This window comes from Cyanistes caeruleus, chromosome 3 (assembly GCF_971803275.1).
Source record: "Cyanistes caeruleus chromosome 3, bCyaCae1.hap1.1, whole genome shotgun sequence".
In the NCBI taxonomy this organism is placed as follows: domain Eukaryota; kingdom Metazoa; phylum Chordata; class Aves; order Passeriformes; family Paridae; genus Cyanistes; species Cyanistes caeruleus.
The window spans coordinates 39,470,125-39,491,313 of record NC_141703.1 but is presented as its reverse complement, the minus strand read 5'-3'; the positions used below and the strand labels follow the sequence as shown (position 1 = coordinate 39,491,313).

General features: G+C 35.7%; 1 protein-coding gene across 12 annotated transcripts in view; it reads right to left on the bottom strand.

Moving 5' to 3' along the window:
- DOCK9 (dedicator of cytokinesis 9) overlaps window positions 1-21,189 on the bottom strand; it is a 110,974-nt gene that overhangs the window by 59,803 nt on the left and 29,982 nt on the right. For all 12 annotated transcript variants that reach the window (XM_086880821.1, XM_086880824.1, XM_086880826.1 and 9 more), the window contains exons 2-5: window positions 14,410-14,526; window positions 6,718-6,807; window positions 4,915-4,997; window positions 3,773-3,842 (exon numbers count right to left, since the gene is read on the bottom strand). In XM_086880821.1, coding sequence (XP_086736947.1) covers window positions 3,773-3,842; window positions 4,915-4,997; window positions 6,718-6,807; window positions 14,410-14,526 — 360 coding nt within the window. The remainder of the gene's footprint in view (window positions 1-3,772; window positions 3,843-4,914; window positions 4,998-6,717; window positions 6,808-14,409; window positions 14,527-21,189) is intronic.

Sequence of the window (21,189 nt, the reverse complement as noted above, 5' to 3'; positions counted from 1 at the left end):
TGACCTCATCTAACTTTTAATATGTAACCTGGCCACTTCTACAGGCTTTATCTACAGCGACCAGGATGATCCAGCCTATAGCTAAATGTTAGTCAAGACAAATCCAAATGAAACAGGGGAATGAACAGTCAAAACTTAAAACATTTCCTTACATTTACCTTGGAACCTTTTCCACAGAGTGTAAGAATTTTTACCAATTTCTATTGCCAAAAAGAACAATGCCAACGTATGCTTATCCAAAACTTCAGTGGAGATTGATCAAACCATTTTGCTTTACATAAAGTACTTCAAAGACATTACTTTATTAAGAATTTAAAGAGAATAAATTCTTGAATTGGATTTGCCCTTTTACAGATCAGAATCAAAGCTTTGCAGAGAGAACAAGACTGAACTTGGCAGCGACAGCAAGTTCACAAACAGCAGATCCAATACAAGCATCACACATCACACCCACTGCCTGTACACCACATCCATCTGCCAGTGCAGAGAACTGAATGACTGCATCAAAAACCTTAGGATGTTAACAACTACCAAAAAGCAGCACTCTGCTATCAAAACAGATCAAAAAGACAGATTTATAACTGCCACAGAATAAATATTAAATCACCAATTCCAAGTAATCTTTTAGAGCACTATGAAGCTGACATTACTGGTTTCCAGTTGATGTAGCCTATTTTGAAACAAAACTGTTAATGAATTAGACATGTAGGAGGATTTTCATCCATCTAGAGGAGAAATACTCCTGGTAATTTTTACTGAAACATTCAGAATTAGCTGAGCATCCAGCTGAAAACAAGAATCACAAAACATCCTTGAGGTACCTCAAGTACTTTTTCTAATTCCTTTTCTTGGCTGTTAAGAAAACATGCAACAAAAACTGATTATGTAAGGGGGAGAGAGTCACTAGTTCAACAACTGAACATTAAACCAAATCTTGGAATAATATGAATTTGTTTCTGGAACTGAATCAAGGAACATTCTGTAAAAAGTTACTAGGTAATTTATTTAGTCTTCTAATAAGCTTCTTCAGTCTGTCTAGCTTGCATACTCATAAGCACACGAACATGTGAACTTGAAAAAACTGTGAACAGAAGGCAAAAGATGCACCAATCTGACATTTTAAAATTTACAGTCAGCTTGGTACTATTGAAGTTAGGGCCAATAAGGATGACATGGTCATCAACTATCAGAGCATCTGATATAATGGCCCAAAGACATAGACCAGAAATACTCAGTAAATTTTCATTTGTCCTAAAGAGTCCAAGCAACACAGTCACCTTTTTTTCATTTTTTCAAGTCATTAGCCTCCACTGCTGTTCTATTACCCAGATAATTACTTTTCTTGTACAAGAATAAAGACACAAACACAACTTAAAACACTGGGTTTCCAAATATGACTCTATATGACTCCTCACCTCCCCTGGCATGAGTTATCCCTAAGGAAAGGGTTGGTTTAAATCACCTTTACAAGTATAAAGTGATGAGTAGACGATGAGTTATAGCCAAAACTTGGCACAAAATGCTTTTCCACAATTGCACAAAACATGTGCATACGATCATCTCACATGACTAAAATCTATTCATTACCTGTGTTAACAAAAATTAAAATTTAGCTCTATTAAGACTCCAGTTCCCAGTCTCTGAGGGGCACAATTTCCCAACTCTGTTGAGCTGCATGCTGTTTTCTAGCAATAAAACTGAGTGTCATTTAGGCCTCTCTAGTTACACCATTTCTCTCTTCAGCCAGAATTCCTGCCTACAGAGCCAAAAAGCTACTGAATCTTTCCAGCTGACCATCTGTTAATACAAAGGAACCCAGGATCCAGTTGTTAACACACAACTCTCACGCTGAAAACATAGTTCCTGTTTCCAACTGGTAAGGTAATTTCCTCACTTTTATCATTACTGCTGCACACTGTGCTGCACTTTTTAAAGTGATCTTTCCCATAAACTTGGCTCCAAAGTTTACTTCAACAGCAACTGTTTCAACAAAAGCAATCCTGTATCTTGATCCCATACTGGATTGAAAAATTCCATTTGCAGACATCAACCTGATGGCCTGATAGCCATGAGAGAATTAGTTTTGGATAGGGTTAATTTTCCTTTTTATTAATGCATGATTAAACTAATCTTTGTCTGATTTTCCACCAATTTTTAATCACTTGTAGCTTTTTGTTTTCTATCTTAATAAATCAGTTTTCTTCAAACACAAACAAAAGCAAAACAAAATGACCAAACAACTTTCAATCTGAGGTTTGCATCTGTGCTTTTTTGGCACAGATGAGGTTGAAACACCTCTTGCATTAAGTCTTCCCTTGATGAAAGAATTTATGGTCCCCCCCTACTCTATTGTCCCACTAACTTCCCTTTTCCTCCTAGCATGTATCTTTTTTGTGTTTATTTTTCAAGTTCCTCAAAGAGCAGCAGACCTCTCCTCCAGTGATTGTACTTCTGAAAGATATACCCTGTTCCTGCCTGTTCTTACAGGACCCAGGCAATCGTCTCTACTTACACTTCCTAGTACAACACATACTACCTGCTAATAGCCAAATTATAGTTTTACAGTGCTTAACTTCAAAGTTAGTGCTTAACTGACTCCACTCATAATGTATTTCCTGGTAAAAATTATATATCCATTTAATTTTTTAGTGTTTAACTCAGTTTTCTAAAACACTTCTGTTGTCAGAAATATTATCACAGTAAATAATTCCAAGTCTTTTAAATGTCATAATAGTTATAATAAATGTTATAGTAGTAATCATAATTATTCCCACCCTACAAATAGGAAGTTTTGGATACAGATGTATGAAGTTATTTGTCCAAATTTCACAGGGCAGATTAATAGCAGTGCTGGGTAAATGTCAGCCTGGGACTCTCTGGTTGGGAATGTGTCTACTCAGATTAATTCCTCAAACAACTTCTTCATATTTAATCCTTTCATTTCATATGCAGCAGTTCTGAGTACCAGGAATTTAGAAACAAAGTAATTGTCATGAGGTAAAAACCACAAAAAAGAAAAATTATTTTATTTTAATTCTTGTTTGAGATGTAAGAGTTTAAGTACCTGTAAGAAAAAGTAACAGGGGCATTTAAAAATGTGTTTTGAAACAGGGTGTGGTAAAAAATAAATAAATCATGAAAACAACAGGCAGTTGTTGAAAAAAGTCTTTGGCATTTGAAATAGCCTTGAAAATTGCTTGATGCTATACATCTCTTCTTTCCCTAAGTCAATGACACAAGAGAAAATATCTCAGAGTTTTGTTCAATTTTTTATGCTTTTGTTTGTATGATAGCTCTCCAAGTCTTATCCTATACTCAAATTGGTGATGAACTGATTTTGGCTCGCACTGTATGCTACACTGTCATGCAGCATGCTGAAGTGTGTGTGCTGTTGTTGTGCTGGAACAGATTCATCTATGATTTTACTTAATTCCATGATTAAACTGCAGGAAACACTTCTCTCTGGAAACCCATCTACATAGATAGAGTATAAAACAGATTTTATGGGAGCTGAAGGATTATAGGTCACCAAGTACTAAAGCTTCAATTTTATTATCTGTCAAAACTTTTTCTAGCTCAACTGACAGACCTCAGAGAACCAGGTTATTTGAAAGGAGACAGGTAAAATAACTAATTTGTTTCCCAATAAGGTGGTTCAAGCTAATCTCTGTTTTCACGTACAGACATCAACAATTAAGCAAACTCACAACCTCTACATACCCAACATTCTTTAATGAAAACAAAAGAAAGTAAAGAATTGGTATTATCTCACCTCATCTTTATCTGCTTCTTCATCCACTTCATATAAATGAACAGGAAGCTTGTCTGGCTTTGTGCCTTTACTACAAAAGAAAAAGCTTCTGAAATACTAGGAATTTTGTGATTAGTTACATATTTTATTGGTGCAAAAATTAAGATGTTCTTTTCCTTCCAAAGAGGAAAAAGCACAGGAATAACTAAGTAAAAACATGTATTTTTCATTAATTCTATATCTTAGAAAGCGATTTTTCTCATTTGTACATCTGGCCACCACTTCACTTTTGTTCTGCTTGTCACTGTGCTACTGTGTAATTGAAGAGAACAAATGCCTTCTCATTCACTGCATTCCTAATACCTTATGAGTAAGAATTCATACCTGCAACCACTGGCTCCTTGCAGGATAATGCATTTTTTTAAATTCCCATTGTGGTTTCTGTTCAGGGCAAGTGAAAACCAGGTACTGACTTGTAAAAAACCTGTGAGTAGATCAGAACTCTCCACAAGGTAAGGTAACTATTTCTTAGCCAATAGATGCAAGAGAGCAATTAGGAAAGACATTGGTCCTTCCAGAGTTGGGGTATTCAGACCATTTAGTTTCTGAATTAAGGGTCTAATCTCTATACTCTTCCCAGAAAACTTTGAAAAACTGGAAAAACATTTCTCTAGCAGATGGTTTAGAAAGTTTGTAACAGATGTCAGTTAGGCTTTGAGTCATCCTGTGAAAACCTGCTCTAACCATCTCAGTTAGGTTCTATTCCCAAGCTCCTAAAGGGAGTTCCAAAAGCTGCCTTTGAAAACAGGATATTACCATTTTAGGTTCATCTAAACATCACCCTGTTTTAGTTATCATACTTAAATTCACACTGTCAGTGATACAACTGCCTGTTAATAAGGCAATGTTATTACAATACCCTCCCAAAAAATGGTTTAACATGGTATTATACATTCAAGTTCATCAATTCCATCCAAAAAGTCTTTATAATTTCTACTGACCATTAAACCTAGATATAGCATATTTCAGTTTACACATATTAACATACTTCTCTAATAAATAAGAGAAGTCTAATAAATAAGTCTATATTAAATGCAAAGTTCCTCCACAATTTTAATTTATCATACCACTAAATAAACTAAATAACTAAATAACATACTTACTTTGGAAGCTGTCGAAACTCTCCTGAGTAATCTTCATATCTATAGTTAACAATATGCCAGTCTGAATTGTAGGTTTTGATACACTGTTTAAATGAAAACCAAGTATCAACATTAATTGCAAGAAGATTAAAGATATTCAATGGACACAGCACAAGAAAACCTCTTAAGATATGTCTGTTTATGAACTATTATGGTTACATATCTCTGAAAATGCTGTACATTTCCTTTCTTTTGCAATGGTCTAATGCAATGTAACTTTCTGGAATAAGTTATATGTTTCAGGGCAATGTTATCATCTGCTAGACATGTATTTAATAAAACCAGAAAATGGTGAATGCACTCAGCATCTGGATTAACCATCTTCAGTTGTCCAAAAAGTTAAACCAGTATTTTGCCACAGCTGAAAACGTGGCCAAGCCTTTAGAAATCTCAGTTGAAGCTGAAAACATGACTGAGCCCTTAGACAATTCAGCACAAAAACAGACACCTTATTAAAACAGAATATTCAATTGTGCTCATACTGATACAGAAAGCCAAAAACATATTTTCCTTGAATTTATACTTCCAGTGCAATTAAATTAATACTAAAATTGAAACTGTATGCTTGCAGTGGTTGAAAAGCAATTATGTCATTAAGTTCTGATCTAGATCACAGGAAATACCATTTTACTCCACCCATATTGTTACAACATAAAAGTACTGATTTATCTTGGCTTTGAACAAAGTAACATAAAACTGACAGAATCTGTTGACAGAAACCATTCCATGCAAAATTTTATGTTACACAATAAACCTACTTATACACAAATACAGCATCCAATAAATCGTAAATATTTTCTTTATATTTCAAAACATGAGTTTAATACTTGCCAAGCAATTGTTTCAGCAGAAACTCATTAAACTTCATGAATTACCTCTAACAGTCCTCCCTCCTCTTGTCTATCCGCTTCAAACTTATCTCAGAAATGTTTAGGTTAGGTATTAAGGGTATGTATCAGTGTGGATAAATCACTTTGATGTAGATTCAGCTATCTGAAGCTCCTCCAGTCTTACTGGAGTTACAACAGACATTTACTTGTTTCAGATGTTAAAATATCGCTTAAATTATATCAGTAGAAAACCAGTAGATAATATCAAAAAAAAAGGAAAAACAATTGAACCTTTAATTCTTTAAAGGCTTCAGCAAGACAATAAATAAAGAACAATCTCACAAAAGCAACGGAATGCCAACATAAGCAAACAGTTCTGAGAAATTTCAGGGTTGAGGATGTTTCTTCTACATATAGCACACAAGTTGAACTGTCATAATGAATTTTGGCCTCCACAAGTGTTACAGTTCTGGATACCTCTGTTCCAGCAATCTGTAAAAGATTACTATGAACAAAGTAAGAATGGCTGGTGTGAGACACTTTATCAGAAAAAACAAGTCACAATGATTCATTCCAGATATACTAGTGGATCCAATATTATGTATTGAAATCACCCACGTTCATCTGGAAAAGCCAAAAGCATAATGAGGGTGGGGGAGAACCATTTGCAAAAGCCAATGAGGCAAACAAAATAATTAAAAGCTATCCTGTAAAACTTTTTTTCCAGCCACCAATGGATAAAATACTGGGTTTTAATACTGGGTTTTCCTGGAAATTTTGCCTTGAAACAATTGACAAGTAAGTGGCAAGAAATATTTAATTCTTTTTCCAGGGCTTATTTTTCTGTTTGTTTTAAATGGTAAAAGAAGGAGAAGAAAAACAAGTCAGGTATAATATTGTTATTACACACAATCACATGCAACTTCAGTATTACCTCAGTTACAAACAAGCTCTGAGCCTCTTTCTCTGCATTTTCAGGAACCGTTGAACGAATGTATCGACTCTGCCGCTGCAATAATGCTGTCTGATAAACAACAAAAGCAATTAATGAAACTTGCGATTAAAGGGAAGATGACACATTATGGCCACACTCAGTTACACTATACTATAATGAAGAAAAGCTCAGCAGAAAACATCCTATGAGTATGATGTTTCAGAACAGCCATTTGCTTCAAGTAACATGTTCCCTTTTTCACAATAAGGGCAAGACTGGAATCAGTGAGAAATAGATGCCATAGGACAGTTTACCACTATATTGTCAATATGTGGAAGAAAATACTAGAAAATACTAGAAAAATATAATTCCACCATGACAACATAACTCCAACATTTTGAAGACATTAAGGTAGTGTTATTACTACACATACAAACTATTATTCAAGGAAGGTAAGGAAACCACACCAAAATGAAAGAGTAATTTAACTGCAGAACAAGTGACAAAAAGTAAGACTAGCACTAAACTGCAGGTTTAGAGAGAAAGTGTGGATCACTGAAGTATATGTGCACTTCAGCCTACCAAGTCAGGACTTATTCCTATCTTATGCCAGAACTCAGAGAGGCACAGGAAGGCTGCCAGAGAGCAGAAAATCTCTCTGTAACCATGAAATTCTGCTTCTCGGACCTGTGCTGAAATAAGCCTTAGGATACTTTACATTTGTAAAGTGAAAAAGATTAAAACTTAGCAAAATCTCCTGGACCACAAATGAAAACAAGCACACAGCAATATAACTTGTTTTCACAGTATGTGGAAAAGAATCTCATTGCTTAGGCCATCAAAGGTGAACGAGAGTTTACACAGCCAGGGCCTGGAAGGGGGTTGTGGTCCCTCACCTGTTAGTTATGCTCCACACATCCAGGAAGGATCAGATAAAAATGTGACAAGAGAAAGCTCCACATGTAATGTTGAAAAACAAAGGGCATGTAAGTAAATTACCTTATCTCTGTTAAGAGTTTGATCCATAAGGTGATTGATTATCTTAGTCATTACCAAAGCCTCACTCCATTAACTGGGGAAGGTATTTAAGTAAGAATATTCAATTACAGTAAAGATTGAAAGGGGGAAAAAATAAATCCCGTAGTCATGGAGAACTCATTCATCTAGTCCAGAGCACAAAAAGTGACAATGCTCCTTGGGTGGGAGAGATGGGGAGGTATTAAAAACAAATACCACAAACCCCAAAATATTTCATGGGACCAATAAACCTTGCAACTACAGTTAAAAACAAAAAAAAAAAAAACCCAAACAACAAAAAACCTGCAAGAAGATATACATTTATATGCTAACAGCTTTAAAAATGAAGTTTTCTTAACTAGAAATATCTTGAAACCATATTAAGTATTTGTTCTCACAAGCTATGAAAATAATAAAAACTTCTATTAAGAGTAGTAACCTACCTTTAGACCAGAATTTCTAGATACTATTCCAATGAAATAGTCTGATATTTGATGAGAAACTATTTATACTTTATATAATAAATATTATATGCAGTATTTATATATATATATTCTATAAGCATACAGTTATACTGCACTTTTCAAAAAAAAATATTATTTCAAGAAAAACCAGAGACTAAGGTGGCTTCTTCTGAGACACTTTTCATGGGAAATCCATGAACCCATTGATCAAATTTTAATACTGTAGCATAATTTGGTAAACAGAATTTGATGAACATACTTTTAAAATGTCTGCTGCTGTTACCCTGCTACACAACTATCAGTACAATAGTAAGGGCTTTTCTCTAGTTGTTCACACATAAAAAGATTTTTATCTTAGTACTGTATCTATATCAGTGACAAAACGGAAGAACCTGACTTGTCAATTTTGTTCATATTAGTAATTGTCTTAATGCATCCATCTCCTCCTCAGCACATCCAGCAGCTGCAGTAGTGCATCAAAGAGCCAGGAAATGCAATGAGTGAGATACTGTAATTTAGACAAAATTCCTAAAAATAATTACTTAAGCAGCACCACTATATTTTTAAAGCAAGCATGCATATAAATACACCTTATATTCCAAAAGAAAAATTAGGAAAGGAAGGATTATCTTCTCAACAAACTGTCTTCACAACTACATTGGATGAACTGTTCTGTAGAAATGAAACTTTTGAGCTCTCTGGGTTTGAATGATCATTTGATTTATGGCAGCATCAGGAACTACAAAGTGTTCATCTCATGCTCTCAAAGAAAATTAAAAAATCCTTTTGATGACTCTGCTGCCAAAACTAAGGAAGGCCACTTGTAACATGAGCCAGGACACACACACATTTACTGAGGCACACAGTTAACAGACTCTTACTGACACAACTTTCTGACTGAGTCCCAGGGATTTAGGATATGTTGAGGTCTCAGAATAGGCCACAGCAGCAAGAACATTTCACCAAGTCTACCAAGGAGTACTCGCTACCCGAAACCTGGTGGACTATGGATAGTGAACCTGTCCACAAGGAGCGCAGACTGCAATGGATATTCTTTCTGTCACAAGGTTGTATTTCCCAGTGAGACTGTTACCACAGAGGCTCATGCTCCAGATGTAGAGACAGAAATTTTTCTGAAAGACTTAGTGGAAAAGATGGCAAGCTGTGAAATCCTGCCCTTAAAACACCCATGTGTCAGAAGTGACTTCACCTTTGCATGGGAAGTGTCAGATTCTTTGTATGGGAAGTGTCAGAACCTACATTATAAAGTTATTTCCAAACTAAATCAATTTATAATAGTTGGCTAAAGACTTAAGGAAAAACACAAAATAGATTTCAAAGAGAAAAAGTAATAGAGAAATTATTTTCAAATTTCAGAAGTTCAAAATTAGTTATTTGACTAGTTTAATTTATGGTTTATAAAATGAGGCTATTACTTTTTATAGGGACTTTTTTTTTGCTTTTCATATACCAAAGATGTGCCTGCTCATAGAATGACCTGGATTTAGTTTTACTTCTGCAAAGCTGGCATAATATCTATTTTCAGAAGTACTTAACTCACATTAAATAAAAGCTAAGAGCTTTAAGTGAAAGTGTGTTAAATCCATATGGCTCAAACCCAAAAATAACAAAGGTGAAATGATGTCTAAGCTAAGCACGAAACTGCCTTCAAAATAACACTGCAATAACTTTGCAAAGACAAATTTAATATGGGTAGGAAAGCACCCACATTTTATTTGCTACAAGGAAATTTAGCCTGCATTTGCATTATTTGACAAGACAAAGGGGAATGGATTCAAATTGAAAGAAAGCAGGTTTAGATGAGATATTAGGAAAAAGTTCTTTACTGTGAGGGTGGTGAGGTACTGGAAGATGTGGATGCTCCATCCCTGGAGATGTTCAAGGCCAGGTTGGATGAGGCTCTGAGGAAGCTGGTCTAGTGGAAGGTGTTCCTGCCCGTGGCAGGGGGTTAGAAAAAGATGACTCTATAATTTCTTTAAAAATTGAGATAGTACTCAAAAGTTAGGTATTTTGAAAGAAAATAAAAACAAGGTATTTAGGTAAAGGGTGACTTATTGCCACACACTAATACTGCTTTGGGTTAAGGTTTCTTTAAATAATTTACCCACTGTGCTGTTAACATCAACATCACAAATTTTACAGTCATTGAGCATAAGACTTTAACGTGATCACCGCCACAATGAAGATGGCCTGTTTTAAACTAATGCTGTTTAGTTATGAAGCCATTTCATTATCGAGCAAATTACTGAAATTCAGGAGAGAAATTTACAAGCCGTGAAGAGGCACAAACTTAGATACAAGAGTATCCAATGGATATAGTCATTCACTGCTACAAAGGAGATTGCTCTTCCCACTAAGAGGCTAGAAGAGGGATAGCCTTGAAAAATTGGCAGCATTGCAACTGAGAGTAGCAAGAACACTAACAGAGATGTTCCAATGGGTGGCAGAAAAGTGGTTCTATCATCATAATTAACAAACACATTGTATAGGCACCACAATAAAAAAGAGGACAAAAATGCAGCTGAAAAGGAACAGACTATACAAAGCATGAAGAAATTTAGACACCCCACTTACTAAGAATGAAAGCAAACTCCGTGATGCCAACATCAGACATGTCTGCCCCTATAAATGTGTTGAGAACAGGGTAGGGAGTAACCTGATAAGTGAATTCAGTGCAGAAAACTCAGAGTTGAGCTTGTGAAAAGCAGCTGAAGCAATCTTCAAGTGGTAAATGAAAAAAAGACCCAAGATATGGAAACGAAGTTGCTGATTAAGAACTCTTCTGGTAACTACAGAAAAGCAAATCTTGCTATTATTTAGATATAATAGCATGAAGGAAAAAAAACTTGAAAGAAAAAAATTACAAGCCCATTTTTTTTGGATTTGAAGCTCTGCACAAAGCTGAACAGAAATCATATTCTTCTGAAAAGTAAATGAACTAACTGCTACCAAACCTATACAAAATGAGAGAAAAACATGTTTCATAACCTCAGCTAATCATGTTTGGGACAATGGCAAATGCAGTTAAGTGGAAATCTGGAAAGGTTCCTGTAGCCAGATAGCTGGCTGAAGAGCAATCCTTCAAACTTCATGAGTTTTCCAAGACTGGAGCATTTTCTTCTCCATCCTTGGTCAAATGTTTCTTTGGTAGTGATTTGAGCTTAGAGCTTCTTCTGACAGCATGTTTAGAGAACAGTCATACCAGAACAGAAATAATTATTTTCCCCCTTTGTGTTGTTTTTTTCCGCTCTTCCCCTGACTAGACAATTTTCATCAGGAGGAAGAGGAGAGGAAAGCTATATGGGATCCAAAAAAAGAGGCAATTGCTGTGCTTTTTCATTTCTGATATGGACTAAAAATTAATATTGGTTCTCCTTTAATACTAGCTTCTCACACCTAAGAAATTAAACTTTGGTTTATCTAACTGCATTTCCTGACAAAGAAAAAATCCAAATCAAGCACAAATATTTATTTCAAATTTCTCTCTAAATGATTTAAACTTTAACAGAAAGTCAATGTTGGTATCAATGGTGCTTTTTTGAAAGCGTGCAGCTTCCTTTGTAATCTTGTAAAAATTCTTGAAGTGATATCTCGTACTGCAAGCTAAGCATTTTCTGTGCCATTTTAAGTGCTAGTTTTAGGGCTATGCTGAACAAAATAGCCTTACTCTTAATGTTATTATAAATTAACACTGCTGGGCTTCCTTTCCAGGCAAAGGTTTTTTAGATTGTAATCAATTTAACCTAAGTGTGAGGAAGAACTTTGTAAAGATAAAAACTGCATGTTCTAAAAGGAAATCACTTGAACAGGTTTCTAGACAATGGTAGGCGTTTCCACCTGTAAACAGTTCTAAGTGTGTTTACAGGTAGTTCCAAATGCTCTAGCTCACTATTTGAATTTTTTCTTGAGGGGATGAGGCCAGTACCAAACATTTGAACTATGGCTTACCCAAGAGCTGCTCACACACTGAGTGCCAGCCACAAGTTAAGAGGAACTAAAAAATACATACGAAGCTGAATGGCAAACACAGAAAATACACCTTAATTTTTTTTTTTATTATTCAAATTATACTGGCAACTATATAATGACTAGTGATTTAAAATCTGTAAATATGGGTATGGAAAACTGAACAGAGTTAAAAGGTTTAACTTTCAAATAAAAATAATAAGCACTTAAAGGTTTTCTGTTCTCTGACTTGGGAATATTGTCTTAATACACTGAATGACAGATTTAAATGCTTTGTGTTGCTGAAAACAAGTTAGATAGATCAAAGAAGTACAGAAGAGTCATGTATACTACAAAAATAATTGGAATTAATTTGTGCCAGCAAGTCTTCCAAGGAAATAGAAGTTTGATAGTACCATTTAATACAAATTGTACAAACCAGTCTTCATGTAAATCACATATAAAATGAGACTGCCAAAACTGGGGGAACCCAGAAAATTTTTTCAGATATTATACTCATGAGGGATAAAGAAACAGAAAAATGGACTATATTCCAAAACTGTGACTACTTGAAGGAAATCTTCTGATGTAACAGACACTAATGCCTGCCTTGATGAAATCTGACCACAGAATCCAAACAAAGAATGACAAAAGGCATTACGATTTATGACAAAATTCAGTTATCCCTTTTGAAGGGATATTTTTTTTTCTCAGAGACTGAGAACTATGGACTAGCTTCATTCATACAGGTCTGAGGGTAAGAATTGCAGATCACTAGAAATAGCAGTTAAACACTTCAGGCATACCCCCTAGACTGCTCAAACAAAACACCTGAGGATATTCCTAACAGGTTTGTTTCTTCTCCACTGATAATTCAGAGCTGTTCACTGGAATGACCCTGGTAAGTGAACTAGTCAATCAGGTAAGAGCTCACTGAGTAGAATTAAACTGGATTCCTCTTGATCTGTGATTCTGAAGAGAAACGCTACAGAAGGGGATTTTGGTGGTGTAGCCTACTCATGTTTTTCAGTCTGGAAGCCAACACTGGTGTAGGGTATCATCCTACAGAGTGATTCTGTATTCAAAAACTTGTATCAGTAAAACATCCTTTTCAAGACATCTTATTTCCATCCTATAAACTTCTACATGTGGCTGTGAACACAAGCAAAAACTCCTCTCTAAATGACTGTAGTTTACCAAAACTCAAATTTTTCAGCTCAGAGTGGGAAGGCTACAAGTAGAGTTATTCATGTCAGAAACAATGAAAAAGAAGCCCCCAGACTATATTAAAAAGGGAGTCCAGCTGCCTTCAGGTAAACACTCTAATAGGCCAGAGAAAATTCATTACAAATTCAACATGTAATTTATAGGACATTAGATGACCTGTAGAAATATACCAACTCATCATCAACTTTCACTACAGTAAATAAATTTAGCTTCAACTACTTGGCTGAACAAAATTAATTTATAGGCTGCTCAGGTGTCTGCATACTTTTCAAATAGACATTTTGATTGCAGGTATAGGCATGTGGACAAGAGACTTTCCTCACTATTTACTACAACTCCAGTCTCTAAGATGCTTTGTGGTTATCCTAACTAGATCTACAAGAAGATTTATTTAAAAGGTGTCTGTAAATAAACTACTTATTTTGATAAACATGGTCATTTAAAAATATATAACAAGATTATCACAAAGCTTGGTTAAGTCTGGCTTAATCAAGTCAGAAACTCTGCTATGCCAGGGATATTTTGCTAGAACAATTTTGACTGGGATGATGTAGATAAGAGCAGCAGACTGCATATGAACAGGTTCATGTCCTTCATTATTAAGAAAGGGGGAAAAAAACCAGTTTAAGAATTAAAGAAAGCAGATGCTTTTTTTAAACAGACATCATGTAATTTCCTTCATCAGAAAGGATGGGAATATCTACAAATGACTGATCATCTACTTCAAAAGGCAGTAAAATTGCTTAGTTGCAGAAGTAGATTTTATTATCTGGACAGATGAGGAAATTGTTCTATTTCTTCTGTACTCAAAAGAATAAATCAAGTAGGGTTATGGGACTCATGGCAAAGACTTTGTGGAGATTTTTTGAGCTCAAGAGAGGTAAGAAACAAAGAAATAGTAAGTTATCACCTCATGGCTACTACTAGTAAAAACCTGTGGTAGAAAAAAAACCCCAAAAAACAAAACAACCCCAAACAAACAAAGTCCCCACAACAAAAACAGGGTGCATTAAATTACCTGGAAGTCATCATAAGGGAACAGTAGCATCTCCCGCAGAGGGTCATTCAAAATCTGTGTTTTCCTCTGAACTATGACATTTTCATAGTCTATTGGCTCTATAAGCTTTGGTTTTGCCTACAGGAAAAAAAGAGAAAACAAATTAATTTAGGTATATTGAGGGGAAAATTACAATTGTTAACTTATTTTAGAAGTTGCTCTTTAAAAGATTGGCAGAATTATATTGCATCTACATCAAAAACATATAGTATTCAAAATGCAGATTTTGTTATATTACACCATATGGGAAATGCAAGTTACAATTAGAGACAAGCATGCTGATTGCCTCAGAACTATTTCACAAAATCCAGTAAGCCAGAGCTTATTAGCATAATCACATATGTATTCTCACTGTTAAAAAATTATAAAAAATTACTAGTCTCTTATGTTGATAGTTGTCTTTGCTTGCTATAGCCCAGAAAGCTCTGATCTGGATTTAACAGGAATGAAAACAATCTTAGCTCAGAGATTGAGCTGTGTTTTAATTCAGCAGTAACCTGCAGCAGGGGCAGGCTAATTGACATTCCTTCTTCTTTATATTTCAAAATTCCCATAGGCCATCTACTTCCCTCTTAATTGCACAAGTAGCTTTCCTCAGTAACTGGGCATTGATTCTACATTAAAACCCCTTTCCACAGATGAGGCATTACAGCTGCCCTTGCACCATCACACAGGGAAAAACCTTCACCCTGCCAAGCATTCTGTTAAGTGGTCAGATGGCAAAGCAGGTTTAGACAGAGCTCTGAACAAGGCAGCTCTGCCTTGGAGTGTGCAAACTAATGCAAAGATGGAGTTACAATCTAGCTTCAATTTTCTGCAACTAAAATTCAGCATCACAGTACTAGACATAAAATTACTTATTTTTTTTATAAGCAGCAATTACAAGAGACTTTACAAATTATACTTGCTCAAGATTAGTGGTACTAATTTCCAGGTAAAGTATATTCAAGATAATTGTAGCAGCAAGACCAGCTTCTGTCATCATTAGAGGTAAAATGACAAGACAAGCTTTACATATTGTTTTGTATAATTCATGACAATAACCTTCCAAATTCTAATTGTCCTATGAAGAACAAATATCTCTATCAGTAACTGCTGTTAATCACTAGAATATTAATATTCCTGTGAAACCCTACAGGTGTTTTTTTCATCCAAAAGTGAATCAAATAAATTTTTTTTTCAAGGAACTATAAAAGCTTTGGTCAGAGAAAGTTACCAAAGTTTTCAGGCTTAAATCACAGGCTACTCAAAAGCTATTTGAGATTCCCTCATATGTACCACACAGTAGTTTTATTGGCAAGAAAAATGTGGGAACATAACAAAGCATAACAGCTGAAGAGGCAAAAAAAAAAGCGAAGTCTGGAAAAATCTTCCAAAAATTATGAACAAAATGTAGCTTTGTTAAGAAAAATAGCTACTGTTTACAATCCCACAGGAAGGATTTACAAGAAGTTCAGTAGCTATCTAACAACATACTCAGCACACACCAATACTTCTAAGAGCCATGATAATTATGTTGTGTTTGGCATCTTTCTACTCAGATGAGAAGGAGAAGGGCTGTTCAGTTTACTCTGCATTCTACTCTGACACATTTTGAGAGCTTTTCACCTGAAGCCCAGCTACTGCCTCATCTTCTCCTGTTATTCATGAACATGAGTTATCACAAAGCCAAGAACTAATGTCAGTGTCCATCAGAAAGGCTTAAGTTTATGTTCATGCACCCATCTGTGGCTGAAATGGCAGGACAATTTAGTTCAGAAAAGCATAAGGCAAACATGACCTAAGAAAAGATTACATTTTCTCTAATGTACTAGTTCCACAAACTATTTTGGTTGCAAGTTTGCATTTGGGTGTTCAAACTGCTGCAGTGAATCCCAAGCTAATGAAATTATGTGCTCCATGCTTCCTTAACACCTTGTCCACCCATTTGAAACATTTCCCACATACTGACATTGCAAAATTACCCCTTCACAACATTTCAGGTTGAGCAGCCCCACTCTTACGGATTGTCATAACCAGTTCTGATTCCAAATAAATTACAGGAACTTCACCTCTTCCAACTCTTCACTACGGCAATAACTGTCCATTACAATTTTTCTTCTTTAAGCACAGAGATAAAAGAATACAAAGAGCACTTCAAACTTTACTGGTCTATAAATGAAGGTTAACACATCAGCCAGAAAACAAAACACCCTTTGTTCACCTTTCTCTCACTTTCAGTGTATCAGGTCTTTCTCTACCTATCCAGGCAAGATGCCCACCTGCCAACCACTGGGCTTGAGCTCTTATGCAATACTCTTTCTCAAGGTAAAGCAAGGTTTAGCAATTGCTAGAGTAACGTGGCCCAGTCACTCCGTTTGGCCAAGTCTGCTTTTCCCATGTGACCTCAAGAGGTTGTCATGAGAAACTATACACAACATGCTGTGGTGACAGGTTGGTTTGAGAGCGGTTCAGGATGACTGACCTTTAGGAGAAACAAAAAATAAATACTGCAAATTAAACTGTGCCTAAAAAATGGCCAGCAGAGAAGGACAACTTGATTTGTGCATACAGTCAGTCTCTGAAGCTAATTTAAAAGGTTTTGCTTCACAATTGGTTTAAACCAATGAAAAGCAGGGCTGACACTAGAAGGACCCTTCCCCTCTCTTGTGGCACATTTCTGAGGCTTCTCACACAAAGACCAGCAACTGAGCCAGAGCTTTTGTGACAGATTAGGAGGTGATCTGGCTTGAGAGAGCTTCCAACCAGGGGTTTCCAGTCAGATTGTATCTGAAATGCTGATGAGATGGCTGTGTGACCATTTGTGGCAATTTGGGGAGCTTTTCAAAGGAAAGAATAAACACATGCATGGTCAATATTGTCAGAATGTTCACACACAAGGACATCTACTATCTGAACTAGCAAGTGGATAGATCACAGCCCCAATTCCACAGCCTGGTAGCAAGGGAAAGCTGTCATCTCGAATGGGTAATGGATTTTTACATGGTGCTGCACATGACCAGCACTATCATCCTCTTCTCCCTGGTGCTGAAAAGCTACATCCAACCTCCTGCTAATCCTCTTGGGAAGGTGATAGGTGAAGACTGGAAGAAAGCTAGTTCTGGCTTCTCTCATTTTACCAGCAAAATCAGAGGAAAAGGATTACTTTTAAAGATAATGCAGCTAAAATTATTTCATGGGCATGGAAACACACATACACTTGCCTAGCACAGCTAATTCAAAACCCAAAAATGCAGCTTTAAAAATCATCCAGTTAATCACAAATGCCTCTGTCTGCCCTGTAGTCACAAAACTGCTTTACCACAAATATAAAATTTATGAAAAGGAATCTTAAAATAATATAATGTTTGCTTACATTTTTTTTACACGCTGTAAACACAAGATTAAAAAAAAAATCCTCCCTCATGAGAAGCTTTTAAAGAATCTAAAGCTCACTGCAGCTGTCTTTAATACAGACCTCTCCTATTTAATCAGTAAGGTACTTGATTTGCAGAAATGTCATTTATGTAAAAATTAATGAAGAATTTGCTTCCTTGGATTTCTCCTAAATGTTACTCATTTCTTTCTTAGTGATTTGTCAGATTCAAAAGGAAGAGGATGTTTTATCAGTTTAGTCCAGATATGAAAAAAGAAAACAATAAACAACACACTGATACTGGCATTTAGCCAGGCAAAAAACCAGCACTAGGAAGCAGATTCTCTCTCAGGCTCTTCTACATGAAAAAACCCCAAAAAAACTGGTCTATTATTTCATGTAATATAAAAGAAAATATGCTGGGTAGTTACAGGATTGTTGAGTAAAATTTATGGACCAGATGACACAGATAAAACTCAGCTCAGTCAAAACTGCAATATCAAGTTTATAGGCACTAAAAGTCAGTCCTTCCAATAAGGATTAACTTTTCCTATTAATCTACAGCCAACAACATTTTTATTTCTGTAATCTAGGAAAATGAGAGCATAGAGGTTCATGGCTGATCTCGAGCCAGCCAATGCTATATTTGTTGAAAGACAAAAGAACAAATTTTCTGCTGTACCACTTTGGGTTATGCAGCACTATTATAAGCATGGAAACTTATAAGAAATATTTCAAAACAGCATTCATGACACCCACACAGCAAGCATTTTAATCTGTTAATACAGTTTATATATTTGGACAAGCAGTGTGAAAATTCGTCAGGATAAAGTAAGTTTTAAGCTAAGAGTTCAGTGATTGCCTACATTACATACTACAGAAAAAAAACCCCAGTACATGTTTTTCTTGTATGCTTAAATTAAGACAATTTTTATTGTCCAATTCTCTTCTCAGAAAACAAAAGATGGTAAAGCTAAGCACACTGAATATTGTTAGCCTCCTGCCACAAAACATTATTTACCTTACAAAAACATGTTTGGCTTATACACCTGCAAATTAAAAAAGTTCCCATGAAGAGTAAAATGGAGCTACAGGCACTAGCAGGAAGCAGCATATAAACAGATGAATAGATGTTATGTACTTCTTAATAGTGGCCTGAGAAAGCCACTGTGGACATCAATAAGATTATTTAATACTAAACATGGGTAACAGCTCCTTGTATCTCACTGTCCCACAATAAACATAAAATAAATTGCCCAGGCTGAGGTTTTAAAAATTAATTCAAGAAATTATTTGTATCCTAGAGCTTACTTTTAACTGTTACATTTTATACTTCCAGCAAGCTTCCAAGCAGAAAGATGACCTCCAAAAGATCCAACTTCCCAGAAACATCATCTGTTTTGATAAGCAGTTACTACTTGTGACTATCAAAATGCAGCTGGACAGCAGGCATACTCATCCAGTAACTTCTACAACAGCTAGCACAACATCAGCTCATCCCAAGTGGGGTTTTGTGGCACCACCTGGAAAATCTAAATGCTTTTTCCATGGGCCCTTGTTGCTTGTTAACCTCAATGGCAAAGTTATGACACAATGTAATTCAAATCACAGGGACACAAAAGAGCACACACACTGACTTACTGGCACTGAAAGCAGCAGATGACTCTTTCTGTGAACCCACCCACCTAATCAGGAAAAGTTAATTCAGGCAGAGCACTCAATCAAATAACTTTGTTTCAATAACACATGGGATGCTTCCAGTTATAAATACCCAGTTCCCTCAATACTCCAACAGACTCTCAGTAAATGACATTTAAAATATTAAATGAATATGACATAAGTTAATACAACAAAAACCCTGTTGCTTCTTGACAGCTGATTCTATCTCTAGGCAAATCACATCATATTTGCACAAAAGGAATACTACACTTGAAGGAATGTTTTAGACAATAGTCAGTGAAAAGGATTACTAGAATAAACCAGAAGCCTACTGCTCCACATGCTTGTGAGGATTGCTATCTAATGTAATTCCCAGGTTTTTAACCTAGGAAACAAGAAATTCTGCTGTTTAGAATTTGTTACAGCAACTAGAAACGTTGTCAGTCTTAGTTACTACCTCACTGCACCCTGCACCAGGAACAGGGTACCTACCTTCACTGTGCCAGTAAAAACGTAGAGACCATCACAGCCCAATGAAATAGAAATGGACCCAAATGTCAGTATCAAATGAAACATACACCTTACTTTTTGCTTTGTGCCCGGCAGCACACTTGCTGCAGGTTACTTGCACCACTTCATCTAGCTTTCCTCAAAAGCAAGACAAAAGGAATCTATAATTATGCTATATATACACTTGTGTGTGTATATATATAAACAGATTAATACCAAAAGAGCAACTGAAATGACAGTGAAGACATTTTTAATGTGACATATGCAAAAGATAAAAGTTCCTCCATTTAAAAATCGACCTTTGTGTAGAATGCATGCACTTTAACCAAGAATGAAAAAATGAGAGCAAACACTGGAGGTATATTACTCCATGAACATTAAATTAAGTAGCATTTGAAAAACTGTAAGGAGGTACTTAATAAATCGTGGTAAGTAAATACAGTATTGGTTTATACTTGTTTTCCTTCTTAAATAAGTACGTATGCCTTGCTGATTAGCTGCAGTACTCCAAGTATCTGCAGAAACACTAATATCCTCTCTGAGTATTCATGGGGGAATAAAAACAATTCTAAATAAAGTTAAACATTCCAAAGACAGGAAAGCACACACAAGATTAGTTCATATTGTACTGATGAAAATCTGGACCAGAAATCAGAACACACCCATCCGAAAAAATCCCACATTTTACTAACAATTCTCTGAATAGAACAAAACTAAAAAAAACAGTGACAAGGAAAAGAAAGTTTGTCTTACTAGCACACATGTAAGCTTTCAGTTATATACAATAACAATTCCCAAAAAGTTACAGATGAGTATTACTAAATATAGATGGCCAAAATGTTTTAGTTCAATTCTTAAATGCATAGTGTGAAGCTCAAATAAGAGGGAGGGGGGATACTATAATTTGAGGATCACCCCACTAACTTCAACTGCAGGCAGACAAATAAAGAGAGGACCAGAAGCAGCAGCAATTAAGCATGAAATAATACTAAATAAAGTTGAAATTTTAGTAAGAACTATCAAAGTACTTCTTTCTACTTATATGTAAGTATTAGCTTACCAATCCTCCCTCCTCTGTAGAGAGTTGGTGGATCCATTAAACCTCACTATGTTCTCTTGCTGTGCTATTAGAAGTTCCAACAGAACTAAGTGTCTAGCAGTGTTTCAGGCTAAATAGTTCTTATTTGATTATTTCCCCCATACAGAAAATTTCCCTT